Source organism: Palaemon carinicauda, chromosome 7, assembly GCF_036898095.1.
Source record: "Palaemon carinicauda isolate YSFRI2023 chromosome 7, ASM3689809v2, whole genome shotgun sequence".
NCBI lineage: Eukaryota > Metazoa > Arthropoda > Malacostraca > Decapoda > Palaemonidae > Palaemon > Palaemon carinicauda.
Genome location: NC_090731.1, coordinates 161,539,581 through 161,565,754, shown reverse-complemented (window position 1 = coordinate 161,565,754; position 26,174 = coordinate 161,539,581). Strand labels below are relative to the sequence as shown.

Genomic DNA, 26,174 nt, shown 5'->3' with positions numbered 1-26,174 from the left:
TTCACACTTCATAGTCCTCAGCCATGGGGGCCTGGATCTTCCAACTCTTTTAGTACCTTATGGAGCCCAGTTAAATGTTTGATGAACTAATATCTCTTGGGGAGTGAATAGAGCATGCCCAAACCATCTCCATCTACCCCTCACCATGATCTCATCCACATATGGTACTCGAGTAACCTCTCTTCTAGTTTAATTTCTGATCATGTCCTGCCATTTAACTCCCAATATTCTTCTGAGGGCTTTGTTCTCAAATCTACTAAATCTGTTTGAGATTGTTTAATTGTCATCCCATGACTCATGTCCATAGAGAAACACAGATCTCACTAAACTGCTATATAGCCTGATTTTTATGTGCAACTTCAGGCGATTTGATTTCCCAATTTTACTTAACCTAGCCATTGTCTGATTTGCTTTTTTCAATCTTTCGTTAAATTCCAATTCTAAAGACCCAGTATCAGAGATCATAATTCCCAAATATTTAAATTATTCTACCTCATAAATTCTTTCTCCATCCAATAATATTTCACCTTCCATTGTATATTCAATTCTCATCATCTTTGTCTTTCTTCTATTTATCTTGGGCCAAACCTCCTGTGATATTTCATGCATTCTGGTAAGCAAGCATTGCAAGTCCTGTGGTGTCCTGCTAATAAGGACAGCATCATCAGCATACTGTAGGTCAGCTAGACAGCGTCATCAGCATACTGTAGGTCAGCTAATTTCCTATTACCAATCCAGTCCAATCCTTCTCCACCATCCCCAATTGGTCTATGCATTACAAAATCCATTAGGATGATACACAACTTAGGTGATGGTACATTCCCTTCGAGTAATCCACTGTTCACTGGAAATTCATCTGATAGGACTCCACTAACATTAACTTTACAATTGCTTTGCTCATGGACAGACTTAATCAAACTTACATATTTAAGAGGAATTCCATAATAACGCAGGACTCTCCCCAAAATTTAGCTGGTGCACACTATCAAAGGCTTTTTTATAGTTCACAAATGTCATCAAAGTGGATTTCTATATTCTACTCATTGTTGTACATATCTCAAAATGAAAATTTGCTCTGTGCAACTTTTCCTTTTCTAAATCCTATGGTACAGTATATACAGTATCTAATTTCTACTCAGCAATTTGTTTTGCCTAACACTCTTTTTTCTTAATCACATCATTATCATTAACATTTTAAAGTCAGATTTTTCCTTTTTTTTTTATGTGACATTTCCTTTACAGTCTTTCTGTTTGCTGGTCTCCACAGTCATTCTGTCTAGTCTCTTTTACCTGGACTTCCAAGACAAAAGAGAATAGAGAAATAATATCAAGCCTAACCCAATCAAGGGATAATGTGATGCAAAACTGTGTGGGGCAGAACTGGGGAGGCTTAACGGAAAATATCTGGTTGGATGTAGGGCTGTCGCCCACGATATCTTAAAAGGAAGTTCCAAGTAAGTATACTTCAGCAGAAAAAATTTATATTGTATTTCTAAAGACAAGGTCTTGGTGTGTAGAATCCAAATAACATAATTTTCATTGCTGTTAAACTCCATACCCAATCATTTGTACCATACGCTAATTTTAGTTAGATCGGGTAAGTCAGCAATAATAATTCTACACTTAAGAGATTGAAATTATGCAAAGAAAGTAGCATCATTTGTATTATTTTCCACGTCAAACTACACATACATATATTCAATAAAAGACTTAAGGACCAAGAATCCCACCCCCAAGGAAAAGCAGAACAGGGTAAGAGTTAATACTGTACTGGTAAATCGGGGTGTAGTACCTGCCTTGCCTCAAGCATTGGCAACACATGCCATGTCATTGTCTGAGTGGTAAATAGTTTTCAATCAGGGCACCTTAGTAATTACATGAAATAAAACTTTATATTTAACTTTTCCCTAAAAAAATGGCCAGGAATAAATACATAAGATATAATTTTCCTTCATGCGAGTTCCATTTTCATTAGATTAGGCTATGCCAGTCACTATCTTTAGTCAGCAGGTGACCCTTCCCCCATCATCAACATATTGTACACATGAAAGTACTGTACCGATTCATAATTCTGTAATAAAATGAGTATGTTCTCCATTTTAATTGTTCATCCTTACTAATGCATTTATTTTATAATAGTGTACTGTTCACAGGTACTTTTAATTACTAAAGACTATTGAGTTTTTTTCTCATTTCCAATTTTTCAACAGCTGACCTCAGTACTATTATTAGCCTAACTAGAATAGGAACATTTACAGTATTTTGGCAGAATGTGAAAAAAAAAAATTATAAAAAACACATTCGAAACTTTTAGTAAAAATTTTCCAAATGGACATATAATAAAAATATACTTAGAATTCCTCAACCATTTAAGCTTGAAATTTTCCACAAGTAGCAGTGCTGCAAAAATCACTGACATTATGCATTTCATCCTCATATTTTTTATTCTTTTATAACCAACAATTGAATAGGTACCTATATATTATAGCATACCAGTTTTTATTTTATATTAAATGCTTATTATTAGTTGAATTTATCAAATTTATCATTTTGTTGGACCAGCACTGGGCCTATTTGGCCATTCAGCACCCATGTGCAACTGGTGGGAAAATCTTGTAGAGCAGCATACGTTCACAAAAACGTTGGACAGCAACATGGAAAAAAGGTAATTATTGCTTGGATGTAAATTCTCTCTCCTCTCTCTATACTATAAAGAAAAATCTAGGTAAGTGTGCAATATTTCTACTTCAATGATTCTGAAAAATTCTAATAACTTTGGCTTCTGAAATATAACCCAAAGAAAAATATATCAGATATGCTACATGTAAAAGCAATGTTCATACATAGCTTTAACATTTAAATATCCTTGTTAGTAATATTTTTCCACAAAGCTCAAAGCACTGTTTTCATACAAATCAGGATCTACTGTATACATAAATCATGAAATGTTATTTTTATAATAAAACAAATTTTTGAATATACTTACCCGGTGATTATATAAGCTGCAACTCTGTTGCTCGACAGAAAACTCTACGTTAAAAATCCGCCAGCGATCGCTATGCAGGTAGGGGGTGTACTTCAACAGCGCCATCTGTCGTGCAGGTACTCAGTACTCAATGTAAACAAAGAACTCAATTTTCTCCTCGGTCCACTGCGTCTCTATTGGGGAGGAAGGGAGGGTCCTTTAATATATAATCACCGGGTAAGTATATTGAAAAATTTATTTTATTATAAAAATAACATTTCTGGGCTTGAACCTGTGCCGGCCAGTGAATAAGCTCCTATTAGCACTTATTCTTAGGTAATTTACTGCTAAATATACCAGAGAAAAAATGTAAAGGAGTGCTAGGTTAACTAGCTCGCTCACCTATTGGTGTCGGTATAAAATTGGGCGTATAATCCAGAGGTCCCGCACTATTTAGATTCATCCACGACAAAGACCCCAATAGAGGAGAGCCGTTCAACCTCACTCGGCACCAGCAACTCTGCATCCGCTCAGAACCCAACTCCTTTTTTAGCACGCCTGTGTTGTAACCCGCTTTTTTTGTGCTCTCGTATTTTGCTTATTTTCCATTGGATTATGGCTTCTTCATCGGTTTCCCAGGAGACACCGTCTAAGTTAAGTACCAAGCTATGTTTTGCTGTGTTTTGAGCAATCTAGATCGTTTAATATTTAATTTATAGGAGTTTATTCTCCTCGATCATCTCGGTCTTGCTCGATTCCGCTTACAGTTGGTACTCCTGTTTTGAGAGCTTTTAGTTTCACTCGCGGTGTTACCAAGTGTATTATTTTTATTATTAGTTCAAAGTTTTTTATAGGCTATTGTGGATATTCATTATTTAGCGTTTAGAACCCTTGTGGTTCATATTTAGGGCCGATATCAAGTTACGTATCGTAGATGGCTTGCCGACCTTCGTTACTAGGCGGCAATTTTATTATTTAAGCCATCAGGTGTTGTCCTTTGGGATTTATTTATGTTGCATGCCTTGCCCTAAATTTTTTATGTGTATATTTATATAATTTTCAACGCTATTACTATTATAATGAATATTTGTGCTTATTACTCCGTATGATCTGTCTGGTAGTGTTTGGGGATCGTCAGTTGGTAGCCCTGCTGCTCCGTATCACGTGATCCTCCCCCAAGCTCCCCCTCTCGCTAGGTTGGTGGCTAGGCTTCTCTCCCCCCCTCCCCTAGGGGACCGTTGCCTTCCCTCCTTTTAGAGGGGGTAGTTCAGTGTTTATGGACTTTGTCCTCCGGGTGTCCCGGCGGTTTCGCTCTGTCTAGACGGGTTGGCCACCGGTCAACAGAGTAGGATCCCGGTGCACCCTATTTTATATTCACCTATCACACTTTTATTATGTTATACGAAACCCTCCGGGTTCGGTTGGCGGTTCTTATCTACAGTTCCGCCCCCCTATTAATTTATAACAGTTCCTATGATTATATAGGATTATATATGACAGATCACTATCCCGGAGTTCCTATATGTATTGGTTTATGGTTATACTTTTATTTCCCGGCCCGGGGCTTGACCTCGCTCCGGGAAATCAGACACTAGGTGTCTTAATTCTTTGTTACATCCTTTTTATGATCCCGGCTCGACCGGAATGGATAGCTATACTCTAGTCTTAAGTTAGACTTATGTTTAGGCCCGGGTCCTCCGGACCCGCCCCTACTTAAGAGTATTACAGTTAAGCTCTAGTCTTAAGTTAGACTTATGTTTAGGCCCGGGTCCTCCGGACCCGCCCCTACTTAAGAGTATTACAGTTAAGCTCTAGTCTTAAGTTAGACTTATGTTAAGGCCCGGGTCCTCCGGACCCGCCCCTACTTAAGAGAATTACAGTTTCTCATATACTATTCTTTTTATAGATGGTGCATTGTCAGACGACGGCCTGTGCGGCTGTTCTTCATCAGCCTTGTGGCCATACCGTATGTAGGTCTCACGCCCTCTGCGGAGTTCAGCTGGAGGACATAGTGGTCTGGCACCCTGATAACTGTATGGTCTGTTTTGACCTCATCACCACCCTCGGATCTGATTCGGTGAGTCCCGTTGGCTATGTTGCCTTTCTAATTATTTTACCTTTTTTTGGTATATATACACTATTTAGTAAGATTTCTATGGCCTTGAAGGACCACCGGGAATCTTCCTTTTTATAATTCCCACTATTATTTCAGGCATCCCCGGAGCAGAAGACTGCGGCTCGGGCCACACTGAAAGTGTGGGTTAGGGGATTTGCCCGAAACGTCAAAACTAAACAGCCTTACGTCCTGTCTGAAGACTACTGTGCCATGATCTACCCTAACGCCAAGTCTTCAGCCGCTGTGGCTAGGCATGTTGCGGCACCCATCATTGCCCACATTGATGCCACTATTGCGGGATTCATAGACCAGGAACAAGATCCGTTGGATGCCCCCGGAGATCTGGAAGACAATGTTGCCTCCATGAACTTGGACGTCGAACCTATGTTGTTGGATGATCCGGATGCAGGTAGGGTGGTAAGTGAGGCAGGTGTTACCGGCGCTGAGATTCCTATCCTCAGCCCCGCTCTTTCTTCTTCATCTGATCTCTCTTCTTTCCATGGTCTTTCTGGGGACCGTGATTCGTCTCACCGATCACACCCGGTTCCCCCCAAAGATAAGTCTATATCTAGGACTTTGCCAAAAGCTAGTAAGCCCCACAAGGCTTCCCATAGTTCTAAGCTGAATACAAACCCGTCATCTAAGGCTTCTGGCTCCTCCTCTAAGTCTCACGACCCGGGAGTACAATCTGCCACTCCTGCTCCTAGCCCGGGCCTTTCCGAATCAGCCATGCTTCGCATTGTGTCAGAGATGCAAGCTAAGTTGGTGTCGGAAATGCAGGCCAAGATGGACACGATGTTCTCTAACATCGGTCAGAGACTTGGGGCATTAGAGCAAGGTGCTCCGGAGCGAGTCCAAAGCTCTCTCATCCCGGATGCCTCTAAGCTCCCGCCGTTTACCAAGAATAATCCTTGGCGCATGGCTCTTCATTCCCCGTTCTCAGACGGAATGTTAACTTTGGAAGGTCTTGGCACTCGTCCTCTAGAGGACTTTGAATTCTTTCCTCCTGGTCTGGCATTTCCATTTCATGGTTATGCCAGGCTTACCGAGGAAGCTCTGGTTCGGTTAGATAAGGTCCCCAAAGAGACTGTCATCTTCCCAAAAGAACAAGCCCAATCTGTTTGGGCTAGGTTCCTGAATGACATTGGTTGCACCAACACCATGTTGACGCCTTATAAGAGCTCCTTCACAATGTTCTTATTGGACAAAAACACCGTGACTCCATGCGTCAATAAAGTAGCAGAGCTTGCTTTCCAATATGCTCTGGAGGAGAAGCCCTTGCCTCCCATCCGAGAGGTGGATCCGATCTCCCTCCTTCTTCCTTCTGGCATTGAGTGTTGGGACAATGTCCATACCACTTTTACCTCTGGCAAGCTATCAGCGGACTGTGCTTCAGTTATGTTTAGTGAGCGGCTTCCCCGTCTCCCGGAATCCCTCATTAAACAGGAGTATGATTCCCGCCTACGTGTTGGCCGTACTCTGAACTTGGCCACGTCCACGGAGTCGATAGCCTTAACGTATGATACTGAGAGTATCTTTAAGTCTCTCAATAAGGCTACGTTGCAGTCATTATACTACGACCTTTATGACTTCGCTATTGCTAAACGTAGGTGTCGCAAACACGTCCTGGCTGAGGCGACTATTAGGCACGAGCCTAATAAGCTTATCCGGTCCTCCTGCTGGGGTTCAAATCTCTTCCCTGAGGATCTTGTAGAGGAAGTCTTGGCAGAGGCCACTAGAGTCAATCAGAGCCTTAAAGCCCGTTGGGGTTTGACTCCTAAACGGAAATATGACCCCGCAAATTACCAAGCCCGGGGTAGGAAGAAGCTCCGCCCGTATACCTCCACCCAGTTCAGGCAACAGCAGAGTAGTTCGTCCAAGTTCCGACTGCCTCTTCCTCCATCTCCCGTTGCTCCTGCACAGCCTTCCACCTCTCAGGCTCCTTCGGACGACTATGTCACCGTTCTGCTCCCTAAGAGCCAGCTTTCCGGTGCCTCCACCACTTCTCCTGCCTTTAACCAGTCTTATGAGGCTCATAGCTCTTCCCAGAGTTATAACAGAGGTAGAGGCTACCACCGTGGTTCAAACCAGAACAGAGGTAGAGGAAGATTCTTTCGCAAGGGAAAGAACTTCCGAGGCGGACGTGGAGGCAACTCCTCAAGCCAATACTGAGGTGCAGCAGGTAGGGGGGAGGCTTTATGCCTTCCGCAACAAATGGGGGTTCAGTCCCTGGGCTTTCAGTATCATCTCCAAGGGACTGGGGTGGAGTTGGATTCAAGGGCCTCCTCCTCCGAACAAATTTCATCAACATTCCACTCCGGACCTAGTCGACTTTGTCCAGGATCTGTTACGAAAGAACGCCATACAAGAAACGAAACACCTGAAGTTTCAGGGTCGGCTGTTCAGTGTCCCGAAGAAGGATTCAGACAAGAGAAGAGTGATTCTAGACCTATCCCTTCTCAACTTGTCCATTCAATGCGACAAGTTTCGAATGCTTACCGTCTCGCAGGTGCGGACCTTACTTCCCCGTGGGGCCGTCACCACCTCTATCGATCTTACAGACGCCTATTATCACGTCCCGATAGCGAGACACTTCCGTCCGTATCTAGGCTTCCGCCTAGGGGACAAAAATTACTCCTTCAAGGTGATGCCTTTCGGGCTCAACATCGCCCCAAGGATCTTCACAAAGTTAGCAGAAGTCGCTGTTCAGGAACTCAGAAATCAAGGGATTCAAGTAGTAGCCTATCTGGACGACTGGCTCATTTGGTCAGACACCTCCCAAAATTGCCTAAAAGCCACTCACAGAGTCATCCAATATCTTCAATCTCTAGGCTTCCAGATCAACTTCAAGAAGTCCCGTCTTCTTCCGAAATCAAAGTTCCAATGGCTCGGCCTGCAATGGGATCTTATATCTCATACTCTGTGTCTTCCCAAACCCAAGAGGTTAGAGATTGCAAGGAACACCAAACGCTTTCTCAAAGACAAAGTAAGTTCCAGACGACTCCAAGAGAGGATTCTGGGGTCCCTTCAATTTGCCTCAGTGACGGATCTACTTCTGAAGGCAAAATTGAAAGATATCAATCGTGTCTGGCGTTCGAGGGCGAACCGGAAGCTCCGGGACAGGAAAGTCCGCCTTCCTCCCATTCTACGGGAAAGACTTCTTCCTTGGACAAGAGCCAACAATCTGTCAAAGTCAGTTCCCCTTCGATTTCCGCCTCCGAAGTTAATCATTCACACGGACGCATCCCTATCAGGTTGGGGCGGCTATTCTCAGCTCAGGAAAGTTCAAGGTCTTTGGTCTCCCTTATTCCGCCAATTTCACATCAATGTGCTGGAGGCCATGGCAGTTCTTCTAACCCTGAAACGTCTCGCTCTACCCAAGAGACAACACCTTCGTCTGGTCCTCGACAGCAAAGTGGTGGTTCGCTGCCTCAACAGAGGCGGGTCAAAATCAGGGCCTCTGAACCATGTTCTAGTAGCCATATTCTCCCTAGCAGCCTCGAACCATTGGCATCTTTCAGCTGTCCACCTGGCGGGAGTCCGGAACGTAGTGGCAGACGCCTTGTCCCGGACCTCCCCTTTAGAATCGGAATGGTCACTCAATCTAAAGTCATTCCGGTGGATTCTCTCTCGGGTTTCCGGTCTCCAAGTGGACCTCTTCGCCACGGAGTCCAACCACAAATTGAGAGTATATGTGGCTCCCAATCTAGACCCTCAGGCTTACGCCACAGACGCCATGTCACAGAATTGGGACATCTGGGAAAGGATTTATCTCTTTCCCCCGGTGAATCTTTTACTGAAAGTCCTAGACAAACTGAGATCCTTCAAGGGACAAGTAGCCTTGGTCGCACCCAACTGGCCCAAGAGCAACTGGTATCCTCTCCTGCGAGAGTTGAGACTATATCCTCACCCGATACCCAATCCGGTTCTGTCTCAGATAGTACAAACACGCGTTGTGTACGCTTTCTCAAACATTCAGAGCGCCCTAACTTTATGGACTTCATGAAGTTTGCGGCCATGCATGGTGCCAATATCGATCCTCAAAACACCCTGTTCCTAGAATCAGATAAACGGGATTCCACCATCCGCCAATATGATTCTGCAGTTAAAAAGTTGGCTAAATTTTTGATAGACTCAGACGTACACTGTATGAACTTGAACCTTACAGTCACTTTCTTTAGAACTTTATTAGAATCAGGTCTGGCAGCCAATACTATCACCACTATTAAATCTGCCTTGAAAAAGATATTCCTAGTGGGTTTTAACATAGACTTAACCGACTCTTTGTTAGCTTCAATTCCGAAAGCCTGTGCCAGACTGAAACCGGTAACTCGTCCTACCCCGGTTACCTGGTTCCTTAATGATGTACTCAAATTGGCTTCTGATACCATTAACGGTTCTTGTGATTACATTCCCCTTCTCAGGAAAACACTTTTCCTGGTGAGTTTGGCTTCCGGGGCAAGAATTTCTGAACTGGCAGCTTTGTCAAGAGACCCGGGTCATATTGAGTTCCTTCCTTCGGGAGAGGTCCTCCTTTCACCTAACAAATTCTTTTTAGCTAAGAACGAAGACCCTCAGAACAGATGGTCCTCCTGGAAAATTGTTCCCCTCACGCAAGATCCGTCTCTGTGCCCTGTTACTACTCTTAGGTCTTATTTATCCCGGACCTCCTCTAACTCCTCGGGGCCTCTATTCGTTAGAGAACAAGGCGGTACCATTACCATTAAAGGGATCAGGCAACAAATTTTGTATTTTATTAAACAAGCTAGCCCTGACTCTTTTCCTCTTGCACATGATATCAGAGCGGTTGCTACTTCGGTGAACTTTTTTCACCACATGAATTTTACGGATCTTTCCAGGTATACAGGGTGGAAGTCACCCTCAGTGTTCAAGAAACACTACCTTAAACATTTGGAAGCCCTTAAATTTCCTACAGTAGCTGCAGGGAGCGTAGTTACCCCCAGGTAACTCATATGTTAATTCCTTGTTATTTTATCTCTCCCCCTTACCTGCCTCATTTATACCCTATTTGTATTCGTTGGTTTCGCACCTGATTACTATTATTATATTTGTAAATTTTTGACTCCTGAGTATCTGTATATATCATCACTCACGGCATTATTATACCTTATCTTTTTTGGTCAATTGTTCTACCAAGTGGATTTATGTTCTTTTTAAGATACCCTTATAGCTGTTTTTGGCACTCATCTCTGATTAAAGCAACTTGTATTTCCCTTATGTTTATGTTTTTCCTTTATTTTGCAAGTTTGGTGACATTTCTCTTGTATATATTCACTGGCCGGCACAGGTTCAAGCCCAGAAAAGGGATTTTGACGTAGGAAAAATCTATTTCTGGGCGAGGGACCTGTGCCGCCCAGTGAACCCTCCCAGCTCCTCTCCCTTGGAGTCCCCAAACTTTGGGTGCTAAGGAGTTGGGTTCTGAGCGGATGCAGAGTTGCTGGTGCCGAGTGAGGTTGAACGGCTCTCCTCTATTGGGGTCTTTGTCGTGGATGAATCTAAATAGTGCGGGACCTCTGGATTATACGCCCAATTTTATACCGACACCAATAGGTGAGCGAGCTAGTTAACCTAGCACTCCTCTACATTTTTTCTCTGGTATATTTAGCAGTAAATTACCTAAGAATAAGTGCTAATAGGAGCTTATTCACTGGGCGGCACAGGTCCCTCGCCCAGAAATAGATTTTTCCTACGTCAAAATCCCTTTTTTCAATATTTAACTTAGCCGGTGATTATATAAGCTGATTCACACCCAGGGGGGTGGGTAGAGACCAGCAATAAAAGTTTACATTATTATGAGCTAAGGATTTTTTATTTCATTTTAGCAGTTATCAAAATGACAAACTTAAAATAAATAAGTACCTGGTAAGGAAGTCGACTTGAACAATTACTCTGCCTTTTTAAGTACGTCTTCCTTACGGAGCCTCGCGATCCTCTTAGGATGCTGAGCGACCCCTAGGAGCTGAAGTATCAAGGGTTGCAACCCATACAACAGGACCTCATCAAAACCTCTAATCTAGGCGCTTCTCAAGAAATGACTTTGACCACCCGCCAAATCAAGTAGGATGCGAAAGGCTTCTTAGCCTTCCGGACAACCCAAAAACAATAAAACATTTCAAGAGAAAGATTAAAAAGGTTATGGAAATAGGGAATTGTAGTGGTTGAGCCCTCACCCACTACTGCACTCGTTGCTACGAATGGTCCCAGAGTGTAGCAGTTCTCGTAAAGAGACTGGACATTCTTAAGGGCGCTAGGAAAATTCCCAGTGGGAAAATTTCCAGGCGGAAAATTGCCATGCGGATAATTGCCAGTAAGGAAAATTTCCATGCAGAATATTGCCAGGCGGAAAATTTCCATGCAGAATATTGCCTGGCGGAAGATTGCCATTGCCCATTTTATTACTTTTTTAATTGAAGGCATAAGATTTTGAAGAAAAAAATTTATTGATTTGAAATAAAAGACATTACATCATAATATAATTGATAAAATTCACCAAATATAATTAAACAAAATATAAATGTTAAGAAGTATAAAACAGTAGAAAAAAATCTAAAAAAAAAATGTTTAAAATGAGTGTAGGTTATATGCAACAGCTCGAAGAAATGAGATTTTACGATCTCCATCATACTGCGCAACAGTTCTCTCCAGTTTATCATTGATATCTTTATATTTTGTTTTATAATGAATCTCATCTCCTTTTTCGAATTGTAGAATTTTTGTATGCGCTAAAATTTCCTCCTTCTTTAAGAATTCAATGCATTTCCAGATATTAGGATGACATTGTGAAATACTTTGGAAAAAGGCATTGTTGAAAGCTTCCATGCTATTGTTGGTTCGTGGCATGCAGTGCTCTACTCTAGAATGAACATTCCACATAGGAATCGGGAATAATGGTGTTGATCTCCTCCTATTGTTACCCCTTCCTCTAAAAACACCGATGTATGTCAATTAAAAATAAGATAAAAATTCTTCAGGTATGTCTTCATCCTCCGAAAGCTCTTCAAAACCTGTAACAACATCATGACACGGGAGGAGAGCCAAAGCTGAAAAACATCGTAACTTTAAACTGAAGCCGCTGTCATTGTGATACCGATTTTTGTAACCAAGGTTCACAAGCTTTCTATAGTTTGCCTGGCAGAAATGGAAAAAGCATCCAGTTTTGTTGGTTTGTGGAAAAACACTATTTAGTCCATTTATCGAAGCTTTTTCGAAGTCACTCATAGCCGTGTGGGGTTTTTGTTGTACTAAATTCTTAATTATATTAAACAGCTTTTCATATGTAACTTCACTTTTGTTGGGAAGGAATGCAAAAGCACGTGGAAAACTAGATTTTTCAACTTGGACATGAATTGTAAAAAGTTGAAAATATGTATTAGGGGACACTTTAAACGTTCCATCCATAGCCCAGTTTTTGTAGTTTCTTAAATCTTCAATCCCATCATTCGTGCAAAATAATAAGATTCGATTCTCATACTCAACTACAGAATCATACTGGAGGAATTTCTCTCCAAAATTAAGAGTTTGAAATTCGGTTGGAATTATAAATCCTGTCCTTTCAGAAGGAATTTTTGGGGCACAATATGTTTCCTGTCTCCAATGCCAAATATTCCTACTTAAATGTTGCAAATTTGGTAACTCAGCACGTGCACAGTCATCTAAAGATGATAAACACTCTGCAACCAAAGAACGAGTAGGATTACTTGAAGTTGATGTGTCTTTCTTCAGCTTTTGAATGGCTGCCTTGGCTTCTACTTTGCTCTTGTCGGCACTGTGATTGTGTTCATTAACATGTTTCAAAATTTCGTAATCATGGTTCTTTGATTTTGAATGTAGTCTTGCTGGACATAATTTCAGTTTTTTTAATGCACATTCCCAGTAGATTTTTGTACCTTCTTTGTTTCTTCCGTTTAAATGATACATGTATTGTAGTTCATCAATGAGAATATCCTTCCCATGTTCACGTGTTATGAAAGTAGCCATTATGGATACAGAGACTCCAGAAACTAAACAAATAGTATGTCTTTTTTTTTAAGAAAAGTTAAAATTAATTTTTTCTTTTGGTAAGCCAATAAATATAAACAAAAGGATAAATAGTAGTTTGGGTAACAATGAACAATTACGAAAGGAGAAATGGTAATTTGGGTAATATTGAACAATTACTATTACGAAAGCAGAAATGATAGTTTTAAGTAAGATTGAACAATTATAAAAGTTGAAATTATATAATTTTATCAATTATCAATTATATTGACGTGGTCTTATTTAAAATCAATAATTTTATTTTCTTTAAAATCTTATGCCTTCAATTAAAAAAATAATAAAATGGGCAATGGCAATCTTTCGCCTGGCAATATTCTGCATGGAAATTTTCCTTATTGACAATTTTCCGCATGGCAATTTTCCGACTGGAAATTTTCCAACTGGAAACTTTCCGTGCACGTTCTTAAGATAAAAAGACGCGAACACTGACTTGCTTTTCCAATAGGTTGCGTCGATTATACTTCGCAGAGATCTATTTTGTTTAAAGGCCACGGAAGTTGCGACAGCTCTAACTTCGTGTGTCCTTACCTTCAGCAAAGCTTGGTCTTCCTCATTCAGATGGGAATGAGCTTCTCGTATTAACAGTCTGATAAAATAGGATAAAGCATTCTTTGACATAGGCAAAGATGGTTTCTTAACTGAACACCATAAAGCTTCAGACGGGCCTCGTAAAGGTTTAGTTCATTTTAAATAGAACTTAAGAGCTCTTACAGGGCATAAGACTCTTTCTAGTTCATTTCCAACCATACGATAAGTTTGGAATATCGAACGATTTTGGCCAAGGTCGAGAAGGCAGCTCGTTTTTGGCTAGAAAACCAAGTTGTAGAGAACATGTAGCCGTTTCAGATGAGAATCCGATGTTCTTGCTGAAGGCATGAATCTCACTAACTCTTTTAGCTGTGGCTAAGCATACCAGGAAAAGAGTCTTAAAGGTGAGATCTTTCAGGGAGGCTGATTGTAGTGGTTCGAACCTGTCTGACATAAGGAATCTTAGTACCACGTCTAAATTCCAACCAGGTGTAACCAAACGACGCTCCTTCGTGGTCTCAAAAGACTTAAGGAGGTCCTGTAGATCTTTATTGTTGGAAAGATCTAAGCCTCTGTGACGGAAGACTGATGCCAACATGCTTCTGTAACCCTTGATAGTGGGAGCTGAAAGAGATCATTCTTTCCTCAGATATAAGAGGAAGTCAGCTATTTGAGTTACAGAGGTACTGGTCGAGGATACGGATACTGACTTGCACCAGTTTCGGAAGATTTCCCACTTCTATTGGTAGACTCTAAAGGTGGATGTTCTCCTTGCTCTAGCAATCGCTCTGGCTGCCTCCTTCGAAAAGCCTCTAGCTCTCGAGAGTCTTTCGATAGTCTGAAGGTAGTCAGACGAAGAGCGTGGAGGCCTTGGTGTACCTTCTTTACGTGTGGCTGACGTAGAAGGTCCACCCTTAGGGGAAGTGTTCTGGGAACGTCTACTAGCCATCGAAGTACCTCTGTGAACCATTCTCTCGCGGGCCAGAGGGAAGCAACTAGCGTCAACCTTGTCCCTTCGTGAGAGGCGAACTTCTGCAGTACCTTGTTGACAATCTTGAACGGAGGGAATGCATATAGCTCTAGATGTGACCAATCTAGGAGAAAGGCATCTATATGAACTGCTGCTGGGTCCGGGATTGGTGAGCAAAATATTGGGAGCCTCTTGGTCATCGAGGTTGCGAAGAGATCTATGGTTGGCTGGCCCCAGGTGGCCCAAAGTCTCTTGCATACATCCTTGTGGAGGGTCCATTCTGTTGGAATTATTTGTCCCTTCCGACTGAGACAATCTGCCATGACATTCAAGTTGCCTTGGATGAACCTCGTTACTAGTGATATGTCTAGACCTTTGACCAGGTGAGGAGGTCCCTTGCGATCTCGTACAACGTCAGAGAGTAGGTCCCTCCTTGCTTGGAGATGTACGCCAAAGCCGTGGTGTTGTCCGAGTTCACCTCCACCACTTTGCCTTGAAGGAGAGACCTGAAGCTTTTCCAGGCCAGACGTACTGCCAGTAGCTCCTTGCAGTTGAAATGCATTGTCCTTTGACTCGAGTTCCATATTCCCGAGCATTCCCGAACGTCTAATGTCGCACCCCAGCCTACGTCCGATGCGTCCGAGAAGAGAACGTGGTTGGGAGTCTGAACAGTCAGGGGAAGACCCTCTCTTAGGTTGATATTGACCTTTCACCAAGTCAGACAAGACTTTATCTTTTCGGAAACCGGGATCGAGACCGCTTCTAGCGTCTTGTCCTTTTTCCAGTGAAAAGCTAGATGGTATAGAAGAGGACGGAGGTGTAGTCTTCCTAGTGACACAAATTGATCCACGGATGACAGCGTCCATACCAGACTCATCCACAGCCTGACTGAGCAGCGTTTCTTCTTCAGCATCTTCTGGATGGATAGCAGGGCTGGGGGCTGATCGTCTTGTTGTTCAGCAACGTCCTCATCAGAGGGTTCCTCATCCGAAACTGATGAGGAAACGGCAACGGAGTGGGCAACGTCTGGCTCGCTGAATCCGGTCGCACTGGTGGATGCGTGACGGAGCCGGACGCAATATCATGGAACTGCTGCACAGTCTGTGAACTGTCAACAACCATGGGTGCGCGAGGAAGCACAGCGTCAACCCGAAACTGTCTAGACCGTCTGGGTTGTGCAGTCAACACCCTACCGGGTTGCTGAGGTTGACGCACTGCGTCACAACAAGTCACCTCTGCTGGTTGTTGAACGTCCTGAACGTCAACAACCACCTCCGAGCGTCGCTTAACGTCAACGTGCGGCTGGCAACCCACACTGGGTCGCATCGGTGAAGGAACCACCTAAACTGGCAGACGCGAGTAGGTTACCTCAGCGTCAACAGGGCGCACAACCGACCGGTTGGAAGGTTGTTGGCCAGAAGGTTCTTCTCCGCATTTAAGTCCTCTATCAAGGACGCAAGCTTGGACTGCATGTCTTGCAGCAAAGCCCATTTAGGGTCTACGAGAGCAGGTGTGGCAACAGATGGGGTTAGCGACTGAGGCGGAACCGTTTACCATCCCTCTGAGAAGTTGACCTGTAAACAACTTGGAGCGTCTCCTGGCTAGGCGCCAGGGAGAGTCTACCAGAATTGAGAAGTCTATCTGGGCAGAGGCCTGAACTCCCAAGCCGAGAACTTCTCTCGTGTCATATCAGACTCTCGCTCTATAAACCAGTTTAAAAGAAGGGAAAGCAAAGGCTGTATCCCCCAAACTCCTCCTGGTGAAAAACCAGTCGCCTAGCCAACGTAACGCTCTCTAGGAGAGCGAGAGAGCACTAGCTTAAAAACAACGGCTTCGAAGTAGCTAGGCCTAGTGTAAGCTCTGACGTTTAGGCGAACGAAGAGCAGCAGTTACAAGATCCGGACGAAGATCCTTAAAAAAATCCTCATGATTTAATTAAAGTCCATAGGAGGCTAAGCAGCTTAAGGCTCCTCTCCATCTGACAGAGTCCTCAAGGGAATATCAGTAGGAGGGAGAACAGCAACTTCCTCATCTACAGGAACCTTGTCCGATAAAAGCTGAGTCTCTCACTGGTGCATTAGTAGCGGACCAGAACGCAACGTCATGTAACTGCTTGACAGTCTGTGAACTGTCAACAACTGAACTGTCAACCACAACAGGTGCGTGAGGACGTACAGCGTCCACTCGAGACTGCTTTGACTGCCTAGACTGAGCAGTCAAAACAACTCTAGAATGCGGAGGTTGACGCACAGCGTCAAAACAAGTCAACTCCGATTGTTAGTGAACGTCTAGAACGCCAACAGGAGCATCAGCCAGTGGCCTAACGTCCAAATGCGGCTGAAAAACCACACGAGACCGCATCGAGTGTGGTTCTAAACAACCTGACTGACGTGACTAAGCTACGCCAACGTCAACAGTAAGCACAAAGGAACGTTAGGTTGGCTGAAAGCCAGGATATCGATGAGATAAACGGCTAGACTCAACGGAATAATCGGCAGAATAGTCTTCCATAAGGGAGGCAAGCATATACTGCATGTTTGCCATACAACCCCTTAAGGATCAACGGAAATGGTTGTGGTAATAGACGAGGGTAACGTCTGTGACCGCAACACTTTGCCTACAAAAAAAAGACTTTCGGAGTCTGTGTTACGCTTTTGTTAGGCGGCGAGCAGTTATCCGATGACTGCATAGGGTCAGAGCTGTCCTAATGGCTGTAACCAGGACGCTGGACCTGTCCTGAAAGGACTGACTTTCGCTTAAGGGCTTCGAAACCTTGTGACAGGTTTCTTATGCGAAAAGCCTACGGATGGCGAGGAGAAACAACATCTCTCTCGTCTTATGGTAGGGGAGATCTTGGTAAGAAACACCCGATACCATAGAGGGAAAAACGTCTGTTCGTTGGTCAAGGCCTCTCGAACCCATAAGTCGTTTGACATTACTTCTCCCCTGGGCTTGGGAGCTTGCAAGAGGTCCCGGACTAGGTGAACGACAGGCACGAACAGACGAACCCTCGGACGCAACACTGTAACACTTTGCGCCTCGAACGCAACACTGTAACACTTTGCGCCTCGAACGCAACACTGTAACACTTTGCGCATATTACTTTATCACTTTGATTTTCTGTTTTGCACTTATTTCTACCTAAAACACGCAATTCTACCCTTCATTAAAAGGTAGTAATTGCGAAATTAGTCGTATAATGCAAGCTCATAATACCAGCAAAAAACAGAAAACATATTTTAAGATAAAAAGAAAAATCAGTGGCTGGGAAAGAGACTAAACACTAGTTCATATAACTACGTTTTCAATCTCTCACCGCACATAGCCTGGGGACGAGAATAAAAACCTAAAAACGTTTTATCCTTCCTCCCCGTACAGAGACTAGGGACGAGAGTAACACGAGAACAATGTTACCCGCTTGAACGGAACGTTTTCTCTCCTCTCTCTCCCTCCGTCTCTATCTCTCTTTCTCTCTTGATTTCGCACCTAAGAGAAGAGCCCAATTATATATCGTCAAAAAAAAATGTTATTTGACTAAAGGAAAACACTGAAAGGTTTTTCAAATAAAAAGTTCCTTTAAATTAGAATTTAAAACATTTAAGCTAAGAAAGAATGAACAAAACGTCAGAATCGATTTACTCTTACTGCAAAGTGAAACCGTGATACACTCTCTCTCTATCGTAACGATAGAGCGCATGTTGAACGTCCTGAACGTCAACAACTGCGTAGCATAAAAAACTAAACGTTAGTTCATCTTTGAAAACAGTACGAAGACTATCAAAGAAATTCTTTCATAAAATATTACATTTAAAAAGTTTTAAATCCTTTAAAAGCTAAAGACGATATAAAGGGCTCAATGTTGATTAACTTCGGTTTCCAAGTTAGGACCGCCTACTCTCAGGAAAGGTCTATATAAACAAAGCATTAAAATTTATTTTATATGTTTATAAAAAATGGAAAGTTAATCGAAGAGGCCTAATAAAGGCGGAGAGATATATATAGAGGAAAATCTATAACGTGATAAGATAATTACTAAAAGCCTAAACACACTTCCGTCTAAGGGAAGGGTCGGCCATTTAAAAGTGAAAGAAAGTCCATACTCTCTTTGTCACCATAATTAAATCTATCCAAAACGAGTTCAAGTTTTGAGATGAAGATAAAACACCTGCATAGCGAAAGCTCAAAACTAGAATAGTGTACTTCACCAAATAGTTGTGAAAACAAATCCAGTTAGCAACAGCGAATTAGTAGGTCTTGCCGGTAGCCCGACAGAGAGAAAATTGAGTTCTTTGTTTACATTGAGTACTGAGTACCTGCACGACAGATGGCGCTGTTGAAGTACACCCCCTACCTGCATAGCGATCGCTGGCGGATTTTTAACGTAGAGTTTTCTGTCGAGCAACAGAGTTGCAGCTTATATAATCACCGGCTAAGTTAAATATTGAAAATTGTATTTTTCTTTTATTTACAATATGACAATGGGAATTATAATACAAGAGAATGTTCATTTGTATGTTCTGAAATACTGTACCCTTTTTTTTGAGTTTCCCCAAACTTCCCATGCGAATTATCTTGCCTCACCTCATAAGCTTCTTCTACCTGACCCTCTCGCTGTAAGGCATCTCCAAGATGCAAGAAGAAGCGGCCATCCTGGGTTCCTTCAGCCTTACTTTCAATGCCTTTCTTCATATATATTGCTCCACCAGTATAATTCTGATAATTGGTCTTCAAAATAAATCCATAGTGTACCTAAAATGATACAAATAACATTAATTTGCTACTGAAAATCACCAAATCTTTATCAGTGTAAGTATCCAACACACAAAACTGGATGGCAATCTGAAATATCTACTATTATAATATAGTTATTTATAACAGGCATCTACCGGCAACATCAGAACAAGAATAAGAATTTACAAATCCTTTGACGTCCAATTGCATTTTATAATCAATTTATATGAAGAAAACTCCTTAGAGCCCCTGGCACAAAAAATTGTCTGACAACTACAGACAAAAAATTTCAAAAATTTTGAAAGAACAGTAATGAATCTGGTTTCACTACAGTACTTTCCAATATGTTCACAAGTAAAACAAAGAAAATTTTCTTATTAAAAAATCATTAAAACTACCAAGAGATACAGTTATTCTTGAAAATAGAGAACCTCCCATCACTCCCAATTAAGCATTCCTGCTCAAAGAATGCCCCACTGCTACTCGTATAAAATGCCTTGAAAGCTAAAGCAAATCAAGAGAAGCATTATGTGAGACTGGAAAGGGGGCATATGTAATAAAATATGTTTGCACTTTCAAAAACAAAAGATACCGAGTTTTGTATATGCCTATACAAATTAAAATGTACACATCTCTTTCACTTCTCCAGAGGTGCTACTTTAATGGAAGAAGATGTAACTGCTTCTCAGCATTCAGACTCCTTTAATTTCCAAAATATTTAATCATTTGGGGTCTAACCAGAATATGCTTTCCCAATAGAAGTACACACAATCAGATTGAAATATTGCAAACACTCGTTACAAGAAAGAATCTCACAATATGTTTGTATTATATTGTATCATGCTATCAGATTTTGAGTTCATATCCATTAAGAATACTGTAAACACTAAAATTTTCATTGTTTAGATAACGTCAATGAAGGAAGCTACAGGGGAGTCTAGAAAGGGAAGTATCGTAAGTAAAAGATGACTTACGACTAAAATAGAATTAGAAAAATATTACAATGTAACTGAACCATAAAGTACTGTAATAAGATAGTAACAAAATAGCTAGGAGGTTGTTTGCCCTATACACCAAAAAAGAGAGTGAGTTTTCTGCCTTTTGGTTCACTGGGACTGCACATTTGTCATAGACATCAGCCATGAACCAATGCGACAGGTCATATCTGCGTCAATAAACCTTCACTGTCAAGTAAGGGGGCACTGCAGTATAAAAAAAAAAAAAACTAATATAGGACTTGTGGGGTGAGATAAAACAAGGCCAAGGCACGCTTTGCCTAGGCCTAATCTTGTTAGTTTCTGTAACAGCAAGAGGTACCCTAACCCTTTTTATCTCACTGAAAATGTGTTGCCCAATGGAAGATGTATAATAATTACAGTACAGGCAACTATATAGATATAACTGATATCTAAGAACAAACTAGTATTAATGAGAGGAAATACAAAATCACCAGTAAAGAATATCTATAAATACCCATGTAAAAGGATACTACAGTACTATGAAGTGTGTCCATAAAAAAAAAAGAAAAAAAAAGTGTAGAATAGACACAAAATATTTTTTTTTTTTTTTACTTAGTGCAGTACACGTATATATACAGGGAGTTGAAATGTATCCCTTGGGATTTGTTAGAATGTAGTGAGGAATCAAATTAACCCACTAAAACCCAAAAGGCATAAGAAATTAAGAAAAGAAAAAGAGGGGACAATGTCTTATTCACGAAAGACACTGTTCAAGGGCAAAATTTGCCATCAGGTACTAACAGGTAGAACCAGTGTTAACCATATTTACTAACAGCAAAGGTCAAATTTAATCCTAATTTGCAAGAGGAAAATAAAAATCGTAAATAAAAAGTTGTGAGACAGCAAAAAGAAAATTTGTACAGTACAGCCCTGTAAATAGAACAAATAAAAAATGATACAGAAGAAATAATAAATATTAATGAAGGTTAATGACAGGATAAATTGAAAAAGCTGAGCCCGAAAAATAATGCAGAGTGATAACGGGACAGTACTGTAATTGGTTTATAATGTTAGATCCAGGGGTTGCATGAAAATTATAATTTTTTGTCAATTACATTTCAGAAAGTCTGGGGACACCCAATACTGAAACCAAAGACATTATATGATCGATGGGGCTGACGAAAAGAGGTAGCACATGCTTTCTTCTTAATTACCACAGATAGTCATAACATACATTCCAATATTCCACAGGTATTTATTTACCTGTGCAAAACCATCCTCTGGCCACTTTTCTAGTATAGCTTCAAAAACTTCTTTGGCTGCACTTGGCTGATGCATAAGCAAATATGTGACACCCATCTGGTTTCTAAGGGCTAAATCATCTGGAAACCTTTGCAGAAGTCGTTGCTGAACTCTTACTGCTTTTCCAAAGAATCCTGTTGAGTAAGATGGACATGGTTACAAAAGAATAATGCTAAGGGTTTGTACATGTGGTTTCAAAGATGCATAAGTCTGACATTTTAAAGATAGATAAGACTCTAAGAAGAAATTTAACCTACATTATAGGAAAGCATCAACATTTATAATTAACTCCAGATTTCAAAAAATGCAAAAACATATGCAAGCACAAATCTTTAAGTGAAAATGTCAATTCAAAATTATTTGCAGGCACAGATCTTTAAGCGAAATCTCAGCTCAATATTCATTGTTTTGATCATGAAGCAATTTAATTCACCAAATTTGCTATACAGTACATCCATACAAACCTCGGAAGCGCATTCGATCAATGCACTTTTCCGCTGCGAAACGTAAAAGAGGCAGCGGCACTAGGCTGGGCTCCTCATCAGCGAGATCAATGACCCCTCGGTAGGTCAGAATGGCTTGTTCTAGTTTTGAATTAGAACGTTCTTCTTCAGCTAGGCGGTCCAAACACATGGCTCGACCATACAAAGCTCTTGCTGATTTTGGGTTGTTTTGGAGAAGGGCCCCAAAGGTAGTAAGGGCTTCTCTTAGGTTCTAAAGGTCAAGTAGGGATTTTGGGGTCAAATTTTATTGAAACCAGGAAAAGTTCAGTGGATGGAGTTGTTGAAGGAAAAAGGTAAAGTGGATAGATAGATTAATTAGAAAAAGCAGAAGAAAGAACAAATTTAGGGTTATTAGGAAATTGTAATAACCAAAGACCAAGCAACATAAAAAATAAAAGCAATCACCCAAAGGAACAAAAATAAGGTTTTGGAAAAGGATGGAATATTTAAGGATTAGGAACAAAAAGAAAAAAAAAGGGGGAAAAGTAAACAAAACTGTAAAATGTGTTCACGTGTAACGTTTGGTTTGATCATTACGTATTCAGTGCACAGCAACTGACAAAGGTTAAGTCTAAAATAAAAATATACTGTAGTATTGCACACAAACCTTCCCCATTTCACAAAAAAAACTATCCTCAAATATGATGCCCTTGGGTTTTTTCTATTAGAAAGAATGTAAATTAGTTCTTACAAATATTTACAAAATACCAATACACATAACACCACTTTCACACCACCATGAAGCCTTAAGAATCTAAAACGATAGGACTCATTAGGAGAAAATACTGCAGATTTTACTTACTGAGCTATATAGGAATAACCTTTACCGATGAATCGACTCTAAGGTGGAAATTGGATTTACTGATATATGAAAGCTTGGAAAAAAATTGTCATAACCAAGTTAGATGATCAAGAGAGCTTCCGGTCATTAGAAATACAACAATCGATGAAATCTTAAATACTTTAAGTTTCAAACGGCTTTCTTTATGTGAACTTGTATGTATGCTGCTCATACAGTATTTGTGTCCCTTAACTGAACCACAGCATCAACAACTTAAACAGCTGAAAGGCACTATTGAGTTATTTTCAACTGTATAGAGCTTATAATGTACATATATTTTGTGACAGACATCATTGACAACTTCTAAATTTTCACTCACACATGAAGTTACTTCAACAAAAACCTTTCACCAACTTCTAAAGCTATACAACCCACAGGAAACAAAACTTACAACTTGCGGATTATTTCAAATCCCAAAACATTCACATGCACAGGTAAACCATTGGGAAGGGAAATGTATTGCAAGCCTGCTGCATGCATTGAGAGAGAGAGAGAGAGAGAGAGAGAGAGAGAGAGAGAGAGAGAGAGAGAGAGAGAGAGAGAGAGAGAGAGAGAGAGAGAGAGAGAGAGATTATTGCAAGGCTGTTGCATGCAATGAGAGAGAGAGAGAGAGAGAGAGAGAGAGAGAGAGAGAGAGAGAGAGAGAGAGAGAGAGAGAGAGAGAGAGATTATTGCAAGGCTGTTGCATGCAATGAGAGAGAGAGAGAGAGAGAGAGAGAGAGAGAGAGAGAGAGAGAGAGAGAGAGAGAGAGAGATTCAGCAGGCAACAGAAATGTAAAACATTATATATGATTTATGGAAGATCTCTAATGTGACCTATGTGTAACCCTGCATAAACAAACTACAGTCGATCCTACTACATCTATGATTTAGCAATACTTTCACCATTCTCAGCAGCAAACCTCCCCTGGGAGGATATAACTCTCCATTGTGTGCTGAGCCCATGGATTAGCAAACATTGTAAAAATTAATTCTAAGCACTGGTATAAGCTATTTCAAATCTCTCCTTGCACAACAAACTTCTTTGCGTATGAAACACCATATTATGGTCTGTTTGATTCTAAGCATTCTCTGTCAATTCTGATCACTTGCCTGAACTAAACTTCCCAGCAATACTACCCTGGCTCTTATGAGATCCAGATTCCATGTTTGTGGCCAAAGTAATGCTAAATTTCTACCTGAGAATTCAGGGTGGTAATGACTATGCCTGAAACCTTGTACGTCTTAAAAGGTACTGTATCCTCAAATGATAAATGAATCTAGAAAACTTTTGATGACAAGAAAATATTAGATTTGAAGAAAATGTATTAAAACAAATTGATACTTGTATTGGCACATTCATAGTAAAAACCTGAATTCTAAAATGAAAAAAATTTATACTAAACCTTTCTATTTAAAATGAAACAAAATAAAAACATAAAAAAACAACAATAACTCCTTATGCATAATAGAAAATAAAAAGCACCTGCTTACACCACAAACAAAATATAAGCACCGTCAAATGATTAAAATTAAAGAAAAAATAACCTTTTTTCAGCTCAAATAATCAACAAAAAAGCACCATTCATGAATATTTATAAACCATGATATTCACCAAAATTACCACCATAAGATATTTACAAGCTACAAGACTGGATATGATTGACAAGGTTTATTGGCTAAGTCGAATCTAATCTAAAAATTTCAGTTTGAAAGAAATGTAATAAAGGACAAGATAAAAAAGAAAAATTGTTAAAAAACAAACGTCCCCATTGAAAAATAAAAAGCAGAAGAAATTATTCAGGAAATAAAAAGGATGGAAGGATATTTAACTGGAAGGATGAAGGAATTTAGGGACCCTAGAAAGAAAAAGTAAATACTGTATAAAGAAATAATCCAAACAGTATTGTATATACAGTACCATATATTTTAAGCATATCTACATTCTAAGTTCCATAATGCTGATCAATTGAACTCAGATGTTTACACTTCATAATAGTTTTTCAATCATCTATGGAATCTATGGAATTTTCACACATAAAAAAAAAAAGAATATTTGATTTGATTCACATCTTCAGGTTATTCCGTTTCCTTCTCAAAACTAAATATACCCTCTAAAAATGCATTTTTCAATTCAAAATTACCATATGTATGATCCTGAAACTACAAGCTATAATTTAACAGTCATGAAAACTGTTCAACACAAAATGATAATTGGGTGGTAATAGAACACCGAGCATATCAAGGAATCAAAATTAGCAAATGGAAACCTTTTGACTTGTATCAAAGTTAAAATAGAACATGAGCTATCCAAGGTTGCCTTCAACAGCATATTATGGAACCAAGTCACAGAGATAATAGAAATGAACTCTCAAAGAAAAACAGTATAGGCAACAAATCACTTTTTGATTTGATTTAAGGTCAATGACTGATGCTAATTACTGGAAAAGGGAAACATTATTCATTGTTGGTATATCAAATTTTAATATAGTAAATTAGGGAGTTTGCAGTGTTAAGAATTCATCATAAAGCAAGTTAATGTAAAACTTGGACAGCGTATTAACTACTTTGGAGGAGGAAATTCTCAGGACAGTAATTCTGTAATACTGCATCACTTCTAAAATCTTAAAAATCTAATCTTTTTAATAATACACACTTTCACTCGTCTTAACCATAGGTAAATACTGGTACAGTACAGTATAAGGATTTCAGAAGAAACAACTAGGCCTGGGGTCCTAATAATATAAAAGTCAGCACAATTTAGATTCAATTAAGGAAACTATAACCGACTTTGTTCCCAAGGGTCTTAATTACAGTTTTGTATTTCTAAAGCTGAGACTTATTTATCTACAATGTACAGGGTGGTAAAGAATTACCATTAGGACCTTGAAGAAATTAATATGCATAGGTTCAATAAACAAAAATAATTCCTCTTATTGCTGCATTTATGGCAAACTATATAAAGTCTATAAAACCAGTTTTAATTGACTAAAGAAAGCATATGCAAATCTAACAGTAAGAAATAGGTTGACATCTTATTAGTAATTACACCAATGTCATGTATTTTGGATATAGACTAGAGGCTAAATCTTACTCATGAACTTTCCCTAAAAAACTTTCATCAGCATTATCTACCTCAGCTTCTACATCTCTAAACCTTAAACTATAGACCATAAATTATATAAAAAAGGACACGTCTATGAAAGGAGATAAACAATCTGC

The 26,174-nt window shown here is 40.3% G+C and overlaps 1 protein-coding gene across 7 annotated transcripts in view; it reads right to left on the bottom strand.

Annotated features, from left to right (window-relative positions):
• Positions 1-26,174, bottom strand: part of LOC137644115 (aspartyl/asparaginyl beta-hydroxylase-like) — a 104,808-nt gene that overhangs the window by 15,731 nt on the left and 62,903 nt on the right. For all 7 annotated transcript variants that reach the window (XM_068377078.1, XM_068377079.1, XM_068377080.1 and 4 more), the window contains 3 exons: positions 22,094-22,343; positions 21,591-21,763; positions 19,219-19,386 (listed from right to left, as the gene is read on the bottom strand). In XM_068377078.1, coding sequence (XP_068233179.1) covers positions 19,219-19,386; positions 21,591-21,763; positions 22,094-22,343 — 591 coding nt within the window. The remainder of the gene's footprint in view (positions 1-19,218; positions 19,387-21,590; positions 21,764-22,093; positions 22,344-26,174) is intronic.